This window comes from Macrotis lagotis, chromosome 1, assembly GCF_037893015.1.
Source record: "Macrotis lagotis isolate mMagLag1 chromosome 1, bilby.v1.9.chrom.fasta, whole genome shotgun sequence".
Classification (NCBI taxonomy): Eukaryota; Metazoa; Chordata; class Mammalia; order Peramelemorphia; family Peramelidae; genus Macrotis; species Macrotis lagotis.
The window spans coordinates 497,224,749-497,244,483 of NC_133658.1; the positions used below are offsets into that span (position 1 = coordinate 497,224,749).

The following is a 19,735-nucleotide window of genomic DNA, read 5'->3' on the forward strand; positions in this document are numbered from 1 at the left end:
ATGTAAAATAATAATGGAAAAAGTATGTTTCCTTGTTTTAACCCCCTCCTTTTTTTCTGTACCTTCATTTTTCACCTTTTTTTTGAGACCCTTTTTTTAACCTCCTTTCCTTCCCTCCCCATTTTCCCTGTTGCTTCTAGTGCAGCAGTTTTCAAAATGCAGTTAACACATCCCTGGGAATCCCTGATATTTTCTCAAGGAGTTTGAAAGGTCAATAATATTGTATTCACAATAATTTGTATTTATAATCATGAATAAAGTATTCAAAGTGATTTTGTTGTTGTTTGATCAGTCATTTTCAGTCATGTCTGACTCTTTGTGATCCCATTTGGGGATTTTCTTAGCAAGGATACTGGCATGGTTTGTTATTTTCTTCTCTAGGTCACTTTTCATCATTCATAATGATACCTTGATATTTTAATTTCTAATATGGTCAATGCTGATAACTATAACCAACAGAAATAAAGGCTCTTTGGGGATGTCTTCTATAATTTTAAGAGTATAAAAGGATCCAGAGACTGAGAGGTTGAAAAATGTTCTGTTTGAAGAACCATTGGTCTTTATTGCCAAAAATGCTCGATTTTGGTTTTAAGTCTATACTTTTGCTCATTCTAGAAAAGGGCTCTTCCATATCTCTACTTTTCTAAAATATAAATTAATGTTGTATTTTGCCCAATATTTTGGGGGCATCTATTGAAATAATAATGTTTTTTGTAATCTGATTAATTATGTTCATTGGTTTGCTTAATGTGTAACCTATATATTTCTGTCATATATCAAACTTGGTAATTGGGAATTATTTACTATGAGAATTTAATTTGTAATAATTAAGTGGAATATTTTATAGTTCTTTCTGTTTTACCTTTACTTTGTTTCAGTATCATGACCAAAAAAAAAATGTTGGTCAGTATTCTTTCTATCTATTTTAGAGCAATTCTTGTATCAGTAGTTTTAATTTCTCTTTAAATTTCTCATAGAATGCACTTTAAAAAATATTTGACTTGAAGATTTTCTTTGGTTATTTATTTAAGACTTTTAATTTATTTTCTTTGAGACTGGCTTGTATAAGATCTTTATTTCATGGATTCTTTTTTTTGGAGTAAGTATTTTACATATTCTACATATTTTAGAGGCTCATCATTTTCTTTCATAGTTTAATTTTTACTGATATTCCCAGATTTGCTGTTTTTAAATGTTTTTGAACATTTCTCTCCTAAAAGTCTGGATATATTTGAGGTTAAAAATATTGAATCTTTTACATTATGAATATTTTTGTGGTGAAGTGAAAAATATTTAAAGGCTGTACTGGAGAATATATTCTTAAGGAATAGGCAGAGAAATTTTTAGATAAGCTGCAGATATACTATCATGACACCATCATTGCATAGGAGGTTACTTTATTTCCTCAAAACTGTCAAAGGTCATGGAGCAGAAAAGAAGGGACAGGGAAATGCTAAATTGAAAATTGTGTTTAGATATTATTGTCATTGTTGCTGGCCTTGAAAACTTAATCTTTGGTGTTTCAGGATTCTAGGTTTTTTGTTTTTTTTTCTGCAAGGTAAATGGGGTTAAGTGGCTTGCCCAAGGCCACACAGCTAGGTAATTATTAAGTGTCTAAGACCGGATTTGAACTCAGGTACTCCTGACTCCAGGACCAGTGCTTTATCCACTGTGCCACCTAGCCACCTCAGTGTTTCAGGATTCTAGACTTTGTGTCCTCTTCTTCCCTCCCACTTCCATCACTCCTCTCCAATTTGGTTTTGATGTTTCTTCTCACATAGGTGTCAAATTTGAGTTTAGAGAGATATAAGGCCCAGAAAGAAGGTGACTGTCCTACTGTGTTCTGTCCTAATCAGACCATATCTGGATCATCTTCATTCATGGTAAAGATAATGAAGATAATAAAAAATTTGCAAATTTTTTCAGAGAAAGACAACCAGGGTATTAAAAGAACTTGAAATCTTATTTTGGAGTCTGACTTGGATATTTTTATTTATTGGATATATTTATTTAGTAGGGAGGGAATTATAGTAGCCCCCAAATATTTGAAGAGTTTTCCTGTGGAAGAAGGATTAGATTTTTTTTTCTGGTGTCCTAGAGAGCAGAACTTGGAACAGTGAAGCAAATTTAGGTTTGATGTGTAGAAAAATTTCCTAATCTAACTGACTGGCCAATGAACAAATGTAATGTCCATACAAACTTTGAGGCATGTGCAAGTATTGGTTTTATTATGCTTACCACATGAATGAGAGGAGTCTTTTTCTGGACCACTGACCCAGAATTTAAAAATAACTTCAAAAGACACCATTGCCTTGGGTCTTCATCTCACTAGTGGGACTATTGCCATATGGTCCATGAGTATATGGTTTTTATGTTATTTCTCTGTGGTGTCTGTTTTTTCCTGATCTGATATGAAGGCGTATTTCAATCTTTTGAATTTTGAAAAGTCAGAAGAGTAAACTACCAGAAGTCCAGGAGCCAGAATTGAAACCCACCAATACAACACTGGGGAGTGTGCAGGACCCAACTCAGCAGTGGATTGAACCTTCAGTTTGGCTATGGAGTCTTATAAGCAGGATAGACTTATTTATCATTTATGTCACATTTGAGAGTAAGCCGGGTAGGGGGAAAATGCTTTATAGAAATTTTTAGGTGCGGCTAGGTGGCATAGTGGATAAAGCACCGGCCTTGGAGTCAGGAGTACTGGGTTCAAATCTGGTCTTAGACACTTAATAATTACCTAGCTGTGTGGCCTTGGGCAAGCCACTTAACTCCGTTTGCCTTGCAAAAACCTAAAAAAAAAAAAAGAAATTTTTAAATTTGAGCCCATTCTCTCCAGGGATGTAAGTGGTACAAGTAGTTAATGTTGGAGAAAATGTAAAAGAATGGGAACTTAAGCCCATAGCATTACAACCCTTAAGGTATATTTCTAGAATCCTGAGGAGGAGATGGTGGTTGTAGTCTGGAAACTAAAGCTACTAGCATTTGTGACTGATAAGTCATATTGCTATGCCATTATACTGATCCCAAAGGTGATTGGGATGCCTCTAAAGGTTCCCCTTTCTCTAGAGGTCTTCAAACAAAGGCATAAATAAACACTTTCTTTAGTGTATTGCAGAGAGTGTTCTTGATCAGGTACAGTTTGACCTAAATGTCTTAGAAGATTCTTTTCAACTCTAATATTCAGTTAATTCGGTTCAATTCAGAACACTACTTCTGCAAAACTGCTATTTTTTCCTGTTATATCTGCTATTCTCTTATATATTCAGCTTAGTATCTAAGTGTCTTTTTCCTCTATTTGCAGTTTAAAGACATCTTTATCAGATCGACAAGTTTTCAACTCCAAAAATTCTCTATGACTCACTTTTTATTCCCTAGTCAAGAGCCCATGATTGCAGAATCTTATGCTCAGTTCAGTTCTTTGTTACAATCCTTGTTCATCTATCTGGAAGCTCAGGTAAAAAAATGCCAGGTATTATTATTTGGAAAAGTCCAAATATAAAGAAGATCCCTTTCAGCTGAGACCAAAAGGATACAAGACAGGTATTAGATAATTAGACTTTATGTCAGGTTTTTATTGCTAATGTAGTAAAATTTCTAAGGTAATATTTAAAAAACAGAATGTTTCAAAGTTAAAAAAATGAGATGGACTGAATGTAACATATTTATATGAATTTTCCTTGCAAGTATAATATTTTATTCAAATGTATGATAGATAATATATAGTTTTAATACAAACATTTTCATTACCTGCAAATTCTGCATTTTGCTTGCTTTCGTTGTCATTAATGAAGGCTGGAATTTGTAGTTTATTGAGGTACTGTGTCCACTGTCCTTCAAGTCCAGACCAATGGCTAGACTAAATGTGTAAGTTCTGTTAGAAATATGGAAACAATAGAGCGATATTAAGAAATTTAATCAGAAGTTTGGGGTTTGTATCTTAGAAAGTTCTATACTATTATAAACATACATCAGCATGAAAAACATCTATGTAGCATACTTGTACATAGTTATATAGATTTAATAAAATCTGCTGTCAAAACCCCAAACAAAAAATAAAACAAAGCAAAAACAAAAATAATAAAATCTGTTGACTAGAAATCTTAGAATATCATTAGTAAATTAATTCCACAATGCATCTGTCAATTGCTCACTATGTATCCTGTGAAGAATTAAAAAAAAATCAACTGATAAAATAACTATTAAAAAAGGTAGAGAATCTTATTCCATTGACTCTTTTTTTCCTTTACTGACTCTTTATAAGGTAGAAGTGACTCTGAATTCTTGAAGGCTAGGAAATCAGAATGCAAGTTCTGGTAGGTTTTTCTAAAATAGAAAGGCTTTGATGCATGCTCTTAGTGATGAACTTTGTCCAGTTTCTTGCTCGCCTCCTCACTAGTAGGTAGAATATTAAGTAAGAAATTCTTTGGCTATAGCAATTCATGAAACAAGATTAGGAATATGAAAATGCACTGAGATATGATATACTATAAGAGTTTTTCCATTCTCATTAAGGCATAGGGAGACAGGGAAGAAGATTATGATAGAGCAAATTTTTGATCTGTACCTTAAAGACAGTCAACAATGAACAAATTCTGTAAATATCTAAGCATTCATTTTATGTCTAAGGAAAGGGATAAAAACATTTAGTCAGGTTTGGAAGCATAAAAGTCTTTTTTCATTCAACTAAAATAGTTTCAAGTCCAAAGTTCTTTGAGACTTATCTGAATAAAGGAAACCTAACCAAATTGTCAGGAAACAATGCCTTCTATTAAATTCTTTTTCTAAGGAAAAAAAAAAAGAAAGTTAAAGTCCTGGAAAATGAAATAGAGCAGAAATAACTTATGCTTTTTGCTTAGAATAGGGATGACCTCATAGTCATCATCTTGTGAAAAAGGGACCAATCATCCTTATCAATTGCTACAAACAGGGCAAATGAGTTAGTTTAGCTAAAGGAGAAAAGCATGCTGAAGGAGAGATAGGAGACAGCATGTGCTAAGCAAGTCTAATTGCCATCTCCACCTCGATGACCATCTTTCCTCAGATTCCAATGAAGATAGCTCAGAATCCTAAACTCTTAGAATGGCAGCAATGTCCTTAAACCATCAGATCTAGTTCTTTTTTTTTTTTTGCAAGGCAATGGGGTTAAGTGGCTTTCCCAAGGCCACACAGCTAGGTAATTATTAAGCTTCTGAGTTTGGATTTGAACTCAGGTACTCCTGACTCCAGGGCCGGTGCTCTATCCACTGCGCCACCTAGCGGCCCCAGATCTAGTTCTAATTTAATCAGATCTTATTCTAGTTTCATAGTTCCCATTAAAGGAAGTGATTGTTTTAGTGAAGGGACCCCATTATTACCAAATTACCAAATGCTGACCAAATTATAAGAACAGGCAAATGGGCATATGAAACCAATCCCCCCCCCAAAACCCAGTCTTGCTTCTAGTCCAGCCCTCAGAGCCATCATCTGGATAAAAGAACTCTTGAATAGAAAGAGATAGCTATCCTTATCAACTGCCAACCAACTGCCATTCACAGAACAAATAAGGCAACTTAGCTAAAGCCACAAGATATCATGACAGAAAGCCAGGAGGCAGCATATGCCAGAGAGGTCAAACCTCGACTTTGGCCATCATCTTCCTTAAGATCCTAAATGGAGGTAGCACAGGACTTTGAACCCCAAAGCCTTGGGAACAGCAATGCTTCCAGCCTGTGCCTGCAGCCATCATTCTGGAAAGCAATTCTGTGAAGATTTAGCCTAGCAAATTTTCTTGCAGGTACTGTGGCTACAATTTTTGAAGACCCAGAAAAGAAAATTCTTGATAACAAACTTGGCTCTTCAAATGGTTCAATATCAGAAACTACTATGATTTTATCAGAGGAAATGGCATTAAAGCAATGGAATTATCAAATGCTTTGCTCTTATACTCTAAAGGACTATGGCATCTTTTCTTTTTGACATGCAGCTGAAACTTTTTTTTTAGGGTTTTTTTTTGGTAAGGCAATGGGGTTAAGTGGCTTGCCCAAGGCCACACAGCTAGGTAATTATTAAGTGTCTGAGGCCAGATTTGAACTCAGGGACTCCTGACTCCAGGGCCAGTGTTCTATCCACTGCGTCACCTAGCTGCCTCCACTGCGCCGCCTAGCGGCATCTGAAAATTTTAATGTGTATTGTCTCCCCCATTAGAATGTGAACTCCTTGAGAACAGTGACTGTCTCCTTTTTCTATTTTTATATCAGTCCTTAACACATACATATTTTTCATGTATTAGTTTTTGTTCATTCATCATTCATTCATTCATACCTTGAAATTATTAGAATAATGATTAGATGAAATAAATCCCCTAATTACTTTATTTAGGAGAAATACATCATTTAAAAATAACTAGAGAGGAGAATCTATGAAGTGTGTGATCAAAGAAGAATTGAATAATTTTAGGAAAATTATTCTTCAAAACTGTGACAAAAATTAAGTGACTATTGTTCATTTGATGACACAAATTATTAACTAAATGTTTATCCAATTCTCTGTAACATATCATGTTATGAAATTTTCCTTATTTGACAACAATATAACTTGTGACTTCATTTTTTTTGTTTGTTTTTTGTTTTTTTGCAAAGCAATGGGATTTAGTGACTTGCTCAAGATCACACAGATTGGTAGTAATTAAATATCAGATCAGATTTGAACTCAGATCCTCTTGACTCCAGGGCCCATGTTCTATCCATTAAAACTAGCTGCCCTTAAAGTGATTTATTTAAAAAGATATTTGAAAGCATAAGGAAACACTCTCATTTTGACATTTTTCTCTAAAAGGAGAAATGTTTACATTTAGAATACATGGAAATCAATAGAAATTGTTTCTGAAAGACTTGTGCCTATATCACAGAGCATAATATTTTTTGATTAAAAATAATAAATTAAGAGTGAGCCATGATAATAGGATGTTTGCAGGAAGTGTTACAAAGTGGAATAGAATTTATGAGTTTCTCAAGTGGTCACAGGGAAAGAACTTGGTTAATTTAAGTTATGAGAGAGAAAGACAACCATAGAGAACAAGGAAATTTTGTTGAACTACAGTGGTACTTTTTTATGTTTTTTTTTTTTTATGTTTAGTAGTATAACAGAGCTTGGTAATAACTCCAAAAAGTCATAGAGACATTGAGGCTTAAATTCTAAGATAATTGCAAATAAGACTACACATGTATTCTTAAGCTCTTGAACTTAGGCTGATCACAGTTCAATGCAGTAGCAGAAGCTGTCAGTTAATTTTTTGCTTTCACATAGACTGAATTTTTTTGCTTTTACATAGGCAACTGAATGCAATTGATACAGCCCTGGATTTGAAATCAGAAGACCTGAGTTCAAATTTGACCTTAGATACTTACTAGTGACCCTGGGCAAGTCACTTAAACTCTATTTGCCTCCATTTTTTCACTATAAAACTCAGATAATTATAGCAACTACTTTGTAGGGCTGTGAGGATCAAATGTGAAGGTCAAATGTAAATGTAAAGCATTTAGCACTGTCCTGGCACATAGTAAGCACTATATTATGTGCTATCCTTTGTTGTAATTATTATTATTATTATTTAAATATTGCTGCTGTGTATGAAAAGTCAATAAGCATTTTTATTTCTCAAACCCTATCTTCATTAAGTATCAATGTTTATGGGAGTTGAAATTGTGCCACTTATTTAAGTTTTGTTCTGAGAAGTTAAGCAAAAAAGTCTAATATATCTTTAATGTATCACTTCTTTTTGTTAATTGAAGACACTTTTTTTTTTAATGCTCCCTGGGTTTTCTCCTCTTAAGTTAAATCTCTCCAGTTGCTTCAACTGATTCTTGTATGGCATGAACTTGAGGTTATTCTCAATTTTACTTGATTTCTTCTGAATACTTGGTAGTTTGTCATTGATGTTAATGTGACCTTAGTCCTACTGCTATTCATCTAACATCAGAAGACTGACTGTACTGGAGGTTATTATTTCTCTGAAATATCCCTGTTATTCCTAGTACTATTTTTACTCTGCTTGTTATCTCATTGTCATTACCTTGCACTGAAACCTACTGTGAATTGCCAAGATGTAGTATGATCCACATAGATAAGATTGTTGTGACTTGAGATTTGGATATATTGAAGGGGTTGGGGAGAGATAAGAAGGTAAGAATCCAAATTATATGGGTTTTGTCCTTCATGTTGTTTTTATTTATTTATTCTTTTTCTTCCTGTTGACTCTTGATGGAGGTGGAGGGGAAGCATACTTTTTTCTTTTTCTTTTCTCCTTAGTACTGCCTATATCAGGAGGATCATCAAGTTAAAGCCCTATAATCATTTATTTTTTTTTTATCAAATTTCTTTTATTTTTTACAATTCGTCATTCATCTTGATTCAGTTATTAGTGCTGCTTCCGTCTGAAGGAGCATCCTTCTGTAAGTCTTGCCTTTCCTCCAGTGGGCTGACAGAGCACAGTGGAGCATCCGACGCAGAGAACCACTGTCTGTGCGTGGGCTGAAGACCGTGGTGATTTTATAGCACCCGGGGCACTTTACGTCCATGAAATAGGAATTGGGGCTCTGCACCAGGCGTTTCTTCTTGTGCTTCCGCTTCTCCTCCTCGGGAGAGGGGTGCAGGAGGTCTTTGGCGAGAGGCATGTTGGCGCGGGGAGATCTTTACCGCTGGAAACCCTATAATCATTTCAATGTTGGACAGTCTTCAAGAAGATCATTAGAAAAAGAATTAGAGCACACTGGTTTTATCACATATCACTTTACCCTCATTTCCCCTAAAACAGGAATCAGTTTTTCCTTAAAAGACAATAAGTTCCTGGGACTTGATTGGCTCCTATTTCCCTTGACCGTGCTTTCTGGTCTCCAGAAGGCCAACTCATTATGACCCATATGGAGTTGGGGCATTTCTGATTTGGGAGAAGTTTGAGGACCACGTGATGACATTGATAATTAGATGCATTGCTATATAGAGACATTGGAGCCTGTGTCAAATGGAGCAGAGACATTGTATCCTTATACTATATTCTTGTTTGCTAGGGTAAAATAAAGCTCCTACTGGCAACTATTGAATAACATATATGTTTCAATATTTCAAATGTTTCAATTCCATCAGTTATGAACCAAAAGAGACCAACTATCAGGCTCATCACTATCAACTCTTAGTGGTATAACATCTAAATACTAGCAGGAAAAAGCAAATGAATTGCAAAGAGAAGTACATACTAATATTAAAATAATGGGAACCTCAATGTACTCCTTTTAGTCCTAGATGATGTATTTTTTTAAAGAGAGAAGTTAGGAACTTGAATAAAATTTTAGAAAAGTTAGCCATGACAACCTGCATAGTAATTATTGAATGGAAATAGGAGTTTACATTTTTCATAGCTGTCCATGACATCTTTACAAAAATCAACAGTGTAGGCAGAGCCAAGATGGCAGAGTAAAGGCAGGGACTTGCCTGAACTCTTCCCCAAACCACTTCAAATACCTTTGAATAATATAGCTAAACAAATTCTAGAGTATCTTGTTCATTATTTCTTATAACAAAATAACAATTCTTAAAAAGCAGAATTGGTCAGATGGAAAAGGAGATACAAAAGTTCACTGAAGAAAATAATTCCTTAATATATAGAATGGAGCAAAGAGAAGCTAATGATTTTGTGAGAAATCAGAAAACAAAACAAAACCAAAAGAATGAAAAACTAGAAGAAAATGTGAAACATGGAAAAGCAACTGACCTGTAAAACAGATACAGGAGAGATAATTTAAAAATTATTGGACTACTTCATAGCCATGACCAAAAAAAAAAAGGACCTAGACATCATTTTTAAAGAAATTATTAAGGAAAACTGCCCCAATATACCAAATACCAATACCATAGGGTAAAATAGAAATTGAAAGAATCCACCAATAACCTCATGAAAGAGATCCCAAATAAAAATGCCAGGAATATTATAACCAAATTTCAGAATTCCTAAGACAAGGAGAAAATATTGCAGTCATAAAGAAACAATTCAAATATCATCTAGCCATAGGATAATATAAGATTTAGCAACCAAGAATCAGCTACCCAGAAAAATTGAACATATTCTTTCAGGGAAAAGATGAATATTCAATGAAATAGGGGACTTCAAAACTTTCCTGGAATGGCCAGAGCTGAACAGAAAATTTGATTTTATAAAACAAGACATAAGTGAAGCATAAAAAGGTAAACAGGAAAGGTAAATCATAAGGGACTTAATAATGTTGGACTGTTTATATTCCTATATGAGAGATGATAGTGATAACTTATATGAGCTTTCTCAATTAGTAGAGCAGTTAGAAGGAGCATATATAGGCAAGGCAAGGTGAGAGATGAATTTGAAGGGATAATATATTTAAAAGATTGAAATAATGGGTGAGAAAAGAATGTACTGGGAGAAAGGGAAGCAGAATGGTAGAATGGGGTTAGTTATCTCACATAAAAGACACAAGAAAAAGTTTCTGAGGTGGAGTGGAAGAAGGGGGAGGTGGGGAAGTGTGAGTTAACCTTACTCTTCTCAGAACTGGTTCAGAGAGGGAATATAATGCACACTCAATTGGGTACAGAAATCTATCTTATCCCAGAAGAAAGTAAGAGAGGAAATGGATGAGAGAAAGGGGGTGGGGGAGGAGGTAAGTGATAGAAGTAGGAAAGATTATGGGAAGGTGCAGTGGGGGGGCATGTTTACTTTTACAGCATGACTATTGTGGTAATGTCTTTCATGTTTACATATTTTTAACCTATATCAAATAACTTGCTTTCTCAGTGAAGAGGGAGGAAGGGAGAGAATTTGGAACTCAAGGTTTTAAAAGTGAATATTGAGAGCTAGGGCAGTGAATAGCCCTGGAGTCAGGAGTACCTGAGTTCAAATGCAGCCTCAGATACTTAATAATTACTTATCTTTGTGGCCTTAGGCAAGTCACTTAACCCCACTGCCTTGCAAAAAAAAGTTTAAATGTCAAACTTTGTAAATTTGCAAAACATTAAAATAGTTAATAAAATAGTAAAAAAAAGGTTAAATAGTTTAAATAGTAAGAATGGTTTTAAAAAAGGCATTCTAGAGAGTCAAAATTGAAAACAAAATCAACAGACTTAAAATAGTCCCAATGATTTCTTTTTTCCTAATGATTTCTAATAATAATTCTTCACCTTCAGCCTTCATAATTTCCAGAAACTCACTATTCTGAAAGATTTTGAAACTCTTACCTTTTTAGTGCCTCCTACCCTGGGGCCCCTTCCTCTTTCTGTTTTCAATAACTGTGAGGGCGTAGTCATGCAAATGGAAGAGTTCCTCCAATCCTTCACCATTTAAGTAGGGTGCCCAGGGATTCACCTCATCATTTCCCGCCTAGTTGCTCTCTTAGACTCTAGAAACTCATTGATTTACCACTCTGTAACTCAAACTTCCTCAGATCATTTCCCACCGTGGCTGCCTTTGTGCTCTTCTCCTTTCCCACCCCTTTCAATTTCTTTTCACATGCTGCCTCTCCCCACAGTGAATTCTTTGAGGGAAGGTACAATCTTAGGTCCTTCTTTGTGTGACCAGCATAGCACTGGCACATAATAGGCATTTAAACATAATAACTATGACTCTATTGATTGTTCAAATGTTTTATTGCTCTTTATCAGGTGTTGCCAAATTCCAGTCCAAGGACCATCATTTACTGACTCTTGAGCTGTATTATATTTCATATATTGATCTTATCATCTCCCAAGAATTCAATTATAACCTCTAGGCAAATACTCCTCAGATCTATCTATCCAAGGGTAATCTCTTTTCTGATCTTTAGTCTCACAGCTTCAGTTGCCAATTGGACATGTCAAACTGGTTGTTCCATAGAGATCTTAAACTCATCAAGTCCAAAGTGTGTTTCTGCTCAAAGCTGCTCCTATTCTGCTCTTTTCTATTGCTGACAAGTAATCCTTCCTAGCAATCCAGGCTTCCAATCTATTGAAAGCAGAAGGAATTTTAAGAAGACAAACGCAGACATTTTCAAAGTAGCTTAGATGGTGTTTCTAGAGCACCAGGCCTAGAGTCAGGAAGATCTGAATTCAAATTTGATGTTAGATACTTAATACCTATGTAACCCTGGTAAAGTCATTTAAATTTTGTTTGCTTCGGTTTTCTCAAATGTAGAATGAATTTAATAGTAGGCATTACCTCATAGGGTTACTATGAGGTTCAAATGATATAATTTTTGTATAGCACTTAACAAAGTGCTTGATATAGAAATGTTCAATTCCTTCCCCATTTAGAAGCCCTGGAATTTTTTTCTTTCTTTTTTGCTATGTTCAATGAACTGTTTTCAGAGTATATTGAATTTCTGTGTCCCTGTGAATGTGAGGAATTTTTCACTTTGAGAATACAGCTGGCATAGACTGAGGGTCCTAGAACCATAATTTTTATGTTCCTGATATTTTCAGTAATATCATGTACTAACTAAATTGCTAACTGTTGCCTGAAGCATTGTTGTTATATGACAAAAGTGGGGAGTGGTCAAGTTGAATGCCTCTTGTGACCAGTCAGATAGATAACGTGTTTTTTTTTGGGGGGGTTAACTTATGCATGTACCAGAGAGAATAAAGGTAGGGCTTTTTTCTTGGGCTTTTGATTCAATAGATCATCACCTAAATTTTCTCAACAGTACATATGTTACATAAAATTTCTTGGAAGGAAAACAAGCAATAACTTGGTCCAGTGACCCTCTAGTTAGTAAAACATAAAATGAGGAAAATGATCCTTAAAGAAGATAGCCCACATAAGAGTCCAAATGGAGAAAACAATCCATATAGCTGGTGAGGTCCTCTAGTTTTTGTATGACATTAGACTGATTGCAATCAAGTTCTATTAAGAATTATAGAGCCTCCTACATAAGATCTGTTTTTGCTCAAAAAAAAAAAAAGCTCAGCATGACAATTGACCAAATGAATAAAGAATGTCTACTGTATGCATTTGCAGTGTAACTCCCATCCCAAGCTCCAGTCTTTTCCAGTCCCACTTTGGGACTCTTCTCTAAGCATAGTATTAAGGAAGTTTCCAGCTTGGAGAAAGAAGATGGAAGAGATCAATTCCATTTCAGCTTGTCTCTGGGAGTCATGAGAGGAAAGGAAATCTCCACATTGTCCTCATCCCTAAGCTTGCCTCTCTAGAGACTGGAGAATTTCCCTTGGGTGAGCAGGATACTTTCAGCTGAATTATCTTGCTCCCAGTAGGAAATCTCTTTCACTCTGTATTGTTTGGTACATATTCTTCTAAAATTCTCTTTGATTTCTGTTCTGCTATAATTTAGATAAATGCATTTCTTTGCTATTTATTTTATATATTCATTGTAGAATTGGTATTAAGTGGGGAAAAGGTCAAGTCTCTGTCAAGCTTGGAATTCTCCTCTTCCCCAAGTGACAAAGCTATCAAAAAGTTAGATGGAACCTGATCATATCCCCTTGGCTAATAATATTTAAGAAAGCAGATAGATATAATTCTTGTCAGGTACCCTGTCGCCCTCTGAGGAAAGTAGAGTGATTGGCCTCCAGACACATGTCCTGCTTTCCCTCCTGGCAGGTATGAAAATCTCTTTTGGAGAAGGGTGGGGGGGGGGGGGAGAAGAGATTTATAAGAATTGGGGGCAGCTAGGTGGTGCAGTGGATAAAGCACTGGCCCTAGAGGCAAGAGGACCTGAGTTCACATCTGACCTCAGACACTTAATAATTACCTAGCTGTGTGACCTTGGGAAAGTCACTTAACCCCATTGCCTTGTTAAAAAAAACCAAAACAACAACAAAAAAGAGATATATGACCCTTGCCACAAATGAGCCTCATCATTAAACATGGATAACTAAGTGGCCTCAAAATTTAACAAGAAGACATTGATCAGAATTGTCTTTGGGAAACTTAACTGTGCTTTAGTGACCCTAAAAAAAACTTTTTCCCCTCAAACAAAAGTCCACCTTTTGAAAAAAAATGAAAGTATTCTTCTAGTGGTACTTTGTGGATACAAATCATGCTATATAAAAGTTTTCAGAGCATTAAAATTTAGGGTCAAAGAGGAATAGTATTGATAGAACAAATATACTGTTGCATATTATTATCCAAAACTTTTTTTTAAAAGTCTTTTCTTTTTTTGAAAGATTTTATTTATTTTGAATTTTACAATTTCCCCCCAATCTTGCTTCCCTCTCCCCACCACCCACAGAAGGCAGTCTATTAGTCTTTACATTGTTTCCATGGTATGCATTGATCTACGTTGAATGTGATGAGAGAGTGAAAAAAGAAGTCTTATTAAAAATGTCACCAGAAAGACTGCAAAAGAAAATGGGTCAATTAGGTGGTAACAATAAGAGTGGAACAGATACACAATCCTCATATACTACTGACATTCCATTAATGTCAAGAGAATTAGAGGAAGGTCACTCGAAATTTTGATGGACCTAATCAGAAGGATTTATGAGAGGGTCACAAAGGATAGACTAACACAAAGATTTAGCAATCTTCACTACTGGGAGGGATATTTACTTTGATGAAATCGCAAATGCAATAAAGAATAGAAACACAATTTGGATAATATTTTCCAATTTGCCATGTGCTTTCTATTATATTGTCTTCTTTATTGCTCGTAAGCCTCAAATGGTAGCATTTTTTTCAAACAAAATTTGTACTTTTTGATGAATGATGACTGTAGAACCTCGTGAGCAAACCAGGAAACATACTGTAAACTTACATGAATGAACCAATAAGGGGACAAAATAATAACGAGATGATTCCAAAGCCAATGCACACACACATATATATTTAGCCCAGTTTGGGGAATATATTTTGGGAGTTAATGAGTAAGAAAAGAATAAGCTCTCCCTTTCATAAACATGCATATACAAGCTCCAACTTGAGTTGTAATTGCCACTCCAAGGCAGCGTTTACAGACACTAACCTGTGTTTAACCCAAGTATCAGACTCATTAGCTCTCTCTGTATAGTTCTCAGGCACAAAGCCCCTGCAGCCTGTACGGTGGGAGATTCCAATAACCCAACCTTCACTGACATCAGCTTGTTGGGTTCGATCAACAAAGATGTAGTCACCTGCAGTGAGTAACAGCTCATCCATATTTTGAGGCTTATATTGGAAGAGTGCTCTCAATGTCTAGAAAAAATAGGAAATTCTTTTTCAGAACTTGGAAAAGAGTTAATATTATGGAAAAATTGCAACATATACAAATCAAGAGGATTTCTTTTAAATTCTTTTATCCAGAATCAAAACAACAAAATAAGTGTAAATCAGCAGTGTCAAATTCAAACTATAGGCAGCTAGGTGGCACTCTGTAGTCAGAAAGAGTCATTTTCATGACTTCAAATTCAATCTCAGACCCTTACAGGCTGTGTAACTTGGGATAAATCACTTAACCTTGTTTGCCTCAGTTTCCTCATCTATAAATTGAGCTGGAGAAGGAAATGGCAGTCCTCTCTAGTATCTCTGCCAATATAGATCCCCACAAAGGTTATGAAGAGTTGAACAGAACTGAAAAATGACTAAGCAACAAAAGTTAAATTTGAATAGAAATAGGGGCCACTAAAGTATAAATAATATTACCATTGGTCATATTATTGATTTAGTTTTAAATTGTAATGTTATCTATGTTTATTGTATTTTTATTTACTTTGTTAAATATCTCTCAGTTACATTTTTTTAATTATAGAAGCTTTAGAGAACATTTATTTGCCAGTTAAAAGTACACAAAAATAACATTACACTTTCAGCTTGAGTTCTTCTCTCTGTGAACAAAGGGATATAGAAAATGCCATATTGAATCTGATCCTTTCAGTGTTACTTTAACCCTTGCTACCAAAGGATATTTTTTGATGAAGGTACATTTGTTTATTAAGCACAAAAAGGTTACAAAAACACTTTTGTTCCGTTTAACTTGTTATAACTCTGTCATCTTGGAATGTATCTTAATCATTTCTGAGGTTGGAATTGAGAAAAGGGAAAGAAGATGGATGGACATCTAGATCTGTGTTTTTATCTATTTATAGAACTTCTTGTAAGGAAATTCCCAAACTAATACAAATTAGCAAATGAATGTTCCACAACTTACAGTCTTTAATTGTTGACTATAATAGGGCTGAGATATCAAGTGACTTACTTGCCCATAGTTAATAGTCCGTGTGTGTTAGAGAAAGGACTCAAAACCAGAATGTATTGACTTTAGTGACAGCTCTTTATCTGTTGTACTACACAGTCTCTCTTTTTTATACTCTTAGTGTCTGTCATCTTTGAGGCTAATGAGTTCATTATGTTTACAAACTATTCTGTAAAGAAGGAATGTCGCATAAAATTACTTCTTGCAACTTCAGGATTAGCACTAATATATTTATTTTGGTTAACTTTATATGTTAATATTTTATTAATAAAATATAGATGTATTTTTAAATGTTAATTCTCAATTACATTTTAATGTAGTTTGTTTGGGTTCTACTCTGGACAGTTGTGTACTGCATGTTTGACATCTCTGATATAGATGTGTGAGGAAGAAAAGCAGCAAAACAAATATATATATATATATATACATATATATATATATATATATATACAGAAGTAAAAGAGATCAGAAGGGACCATCAAAATAAACAGTAAGGGACTGTTATTATTTTAAGTTAATATAAACTAATAAAGAACTAAAAGTTTATAGTTTTGATTCCAATTTTTAAAAAAATTTAAAAATATTTACTGAATGTTTTTATTAATGATTAGTTACTAAGTATAGAATAAAAACATCACTTCATAAATAAATAATGAATTGTTGTTCTGAATTCCTACACATAACTTGACTCTCCAACATCATTCTGATGCCTGGGTAAGACTTTTATAAAAAACTTTCTTGGGCTATCAAAAAATCTAACAAAAATTCTTTCCATAACAAATGAATCATAACTCAAATGGAAGTTCAAAACTAAATGTTGATAACTACATTTTGACAGCTATCTCCCTCTAATATGAAATATCTTGAAATATTACTAGATTTTTCAAACACCTTCAAGTCATTGGCAATTATTTGACATTGATTATTAAGATACTCAGATTGCAATTACAAATAAGATTTATATTTTTAAGACATCTTTAAAAATTTTTTTAAAATTTAAGGCAATGGGGTTAAGTGACTTGCCCAAGGTCACACAGCTAGGCAACTATTAAGTGTCTGAAGTCATATTTGAATTCAGGTCTTCCTGACTCCAGGGCTGGTGCTTTATCCACTGCACCACCTAGCTGCCCCAAGATTTATATTGTACTTTAGTTTCCATAGTTCTTTACACACATAATCACTTTTCTTTCTCTCCTCACAACAATCTCATACTTAAATTTATGATAGCTTGGGTAAAAGGAACTAACTTCTGATAAAGAGACTTCCTCTACTAATATAGATTTGCTGCTTATCTATAGTTTATATTCTAATTTATAATCTAAGCACTTATAGATGCAGCATAGCATGGCAGAAAGATGGGCTCAGCATCAAGAAGACCTGAGTTTAGGTCTGAAATAAACCAGTTGTATAATGCCAGTCTAGTTATTTAACCTTTCAGTGCCCTTTAGCTTCAGACATTTTTGAGATAGTTTAATTTTGACAATCTCCCCCAAATTCTCTAAAACTAAAAGTATTATTAATCTCCATTTCACAAGTGAGGGAACTGAGGTTCAGAAGGGTTAAATTATTTGTAATTTGTTAAATTATGTGTAAGTGTAGTATCAAAAGTGGATTTCAACCCCAGTCTTTCTGACTCTCCACTCTGCCATGGAGTTACTAAACAATCATAAGGATTCCTGAAGACTGCAAAAAACAAACAAACAAAAAAACAAAAATTCTATATATTAGGAATGGTGGTTCTAATGCTAGATATTCTGTCAATTAAATTAATATTATTTATATTTTATTGCATTTTTATTTATTTTATTAAATATTTCCCAATTATGTTTTAATCTGATTTGGTTAATACACTTGTCACCTTTATTGCACATGTGGTTTAGACAAATTTCTTCCACTTATTTCACAGTTCTTGTGTAAATCAGTTCCAGTTCCCTCTCTCCCAAATAATTACTTGCCCTAGGGCCCAGTGTTTGCAACATAAAGTAAGATGACAGAACATTTTAATTTAAATGGAAAACCTCAAGGGGCAGCTAGGTGGCACAGTGGATAGAGCACCAGCCCTGGAGTCAGGAGTACTTGAGTTCAAATCTGGTCTCAGACACTTAATAATTACCTAGCTGTGTGGCCTTGGGCAAGCCACTTAACCTCATTGCCTTGAAAAAAAAAAGGAAGAACTCAGAAGCAGGAATGTTCAAAGCAGGAATAAGGTTACACATAAGGATGAAGGTGACAGTAAGATTTGAATGCAGGCTTTCAAACAGAGGAAGTCTTGAGAGGTGATTTAGAGCAGTAATGATTATGGACATGAGAATACTAGGAGATTTAGACTCTTTATTCTATGATATGAAGAAACATGGGTTTGTATACCTGTTATTAGGTAAATCTAATGATCCAACCTGGCAACTGATTTTGGGATTTTGTATGTGGATTATGAGGCCATAGTCTAATGTAGACTTCCTAGTAGCTATTCAGTGTTTGATGACAGAGAAAACTGCAATGATTGGTATAGGAGCTTTAACTCCATTGAGAAGCCTGGGATCTTAGGCATACAACCCTCCCTCCTTCTCTTTCATAATCTTGTGGCAGTAGCTCAAGTAGAACTCTTCTCCTGCTACCTTAAAGAAGGTAAATGGGAGGAGACTTGGTGACCAACATCTATTTCATTTTTATGAGGTCAGTTCATCTATGGATTTACCATATTTAATATACCATATAACCACCAAAAATTTCATGTCCTGTGTAATGACTGAACTGATTGTCTGTAGCTATGCTGCTTGTCTAGAAAAACATCTCCTGGGAAAACTATGGACTTCCTTCAGAGACTCATGAGACCATGCTGAAGAAGTTCATCAGAGAGATTATGGAACACACTCAGACATTCTGGGTGGTGTATGGGAGGTTCTTTCTTTGCCTGAAGTAGAATTCAATTTGCCTCTTTATCTTCTACTGTGTACATGAGGTCCAGTGAGAGACAATACTGTTAAGAGGGAGGTACTGATAATTTATTTTCTTCTGAGGTCTTGTGGTCCTGTGAAAGGAACTTGATTCTCAGTCTCTGCATTTGTTTGCTGGTTTGTTTATCCATTTTTAGGTGAAGACAAGATTTTGAGGTTAGATGAGGTCAGGAGGAAATTGAGTCAAAGTCAAGTTTGGGGTCCAGTGCAGCACTGATAGCCCTAGTTGCAGGGAGTGATTTTTGAGGAGTGGCCTTCAGTATCCAGACCAGTTGAAATAAAAACTGATTCAGTGATCAGATCACATCTGGATATGAACTTGATGAGACATAGGAACTGAGCTGAATGTGTCATTGAGTTTTTGTGGGGAAATGTTTGCATGTTTGTTTTTTCTATGTCTTTGAAATAAATATCTTTTTAGAAGTTAATTTATATAAATCAGTTCAATGGAACTAAGGCAAAAAAATGAGGTGGGAGTGGGGAACATAGTGGTGGGAATTCAAGTCAATGAAATTAGAGAGCCTTTAACCCTTCAGCATCCTCTAGAACCCTGATGCAGCCTGAGAGACTAAGTGACTAACAGGAGACAGAGTGTACTTAATAAATATCAATATCAACATA

The 19,735-nt window shown here is 34.8% G+C and overlaps 1 protein-coding gene and 1 pseudogene across 1 annotated transcript in view; both read right to left on the bottom strand.

The window, feature by feature from the left end:
- UBASH3A (ubiquitin associated and SH3 domain containing A) overlaps nt 1-19,735 on the bottom strand; it is a 100,888-nt gene that overhangs the window by 33,684 nt on the left and 47,469 nt on the right. Inside the window, exons 6-7 of the mRNA XM_074213915.1 lie at nt 14,955-15,163; nt 3,751-3,874 (exon numbers count right to left, since the gene is read on the bottom strand). Coding sequence (XP_074070016.1) covers nt 3,751-3,874; nt 14,955-15,163 — 333 coding nt within the window. The remainder of the gene's footprint in view (nt 1-3,750; nt 3,875-14,954; nt 15,164-19,735) is intronic.
- On the bottom strand, nt 8,339-8,697 carry LOC141506813 (small ribosomal subunit protein eS27-like; annotated as a pseudogene).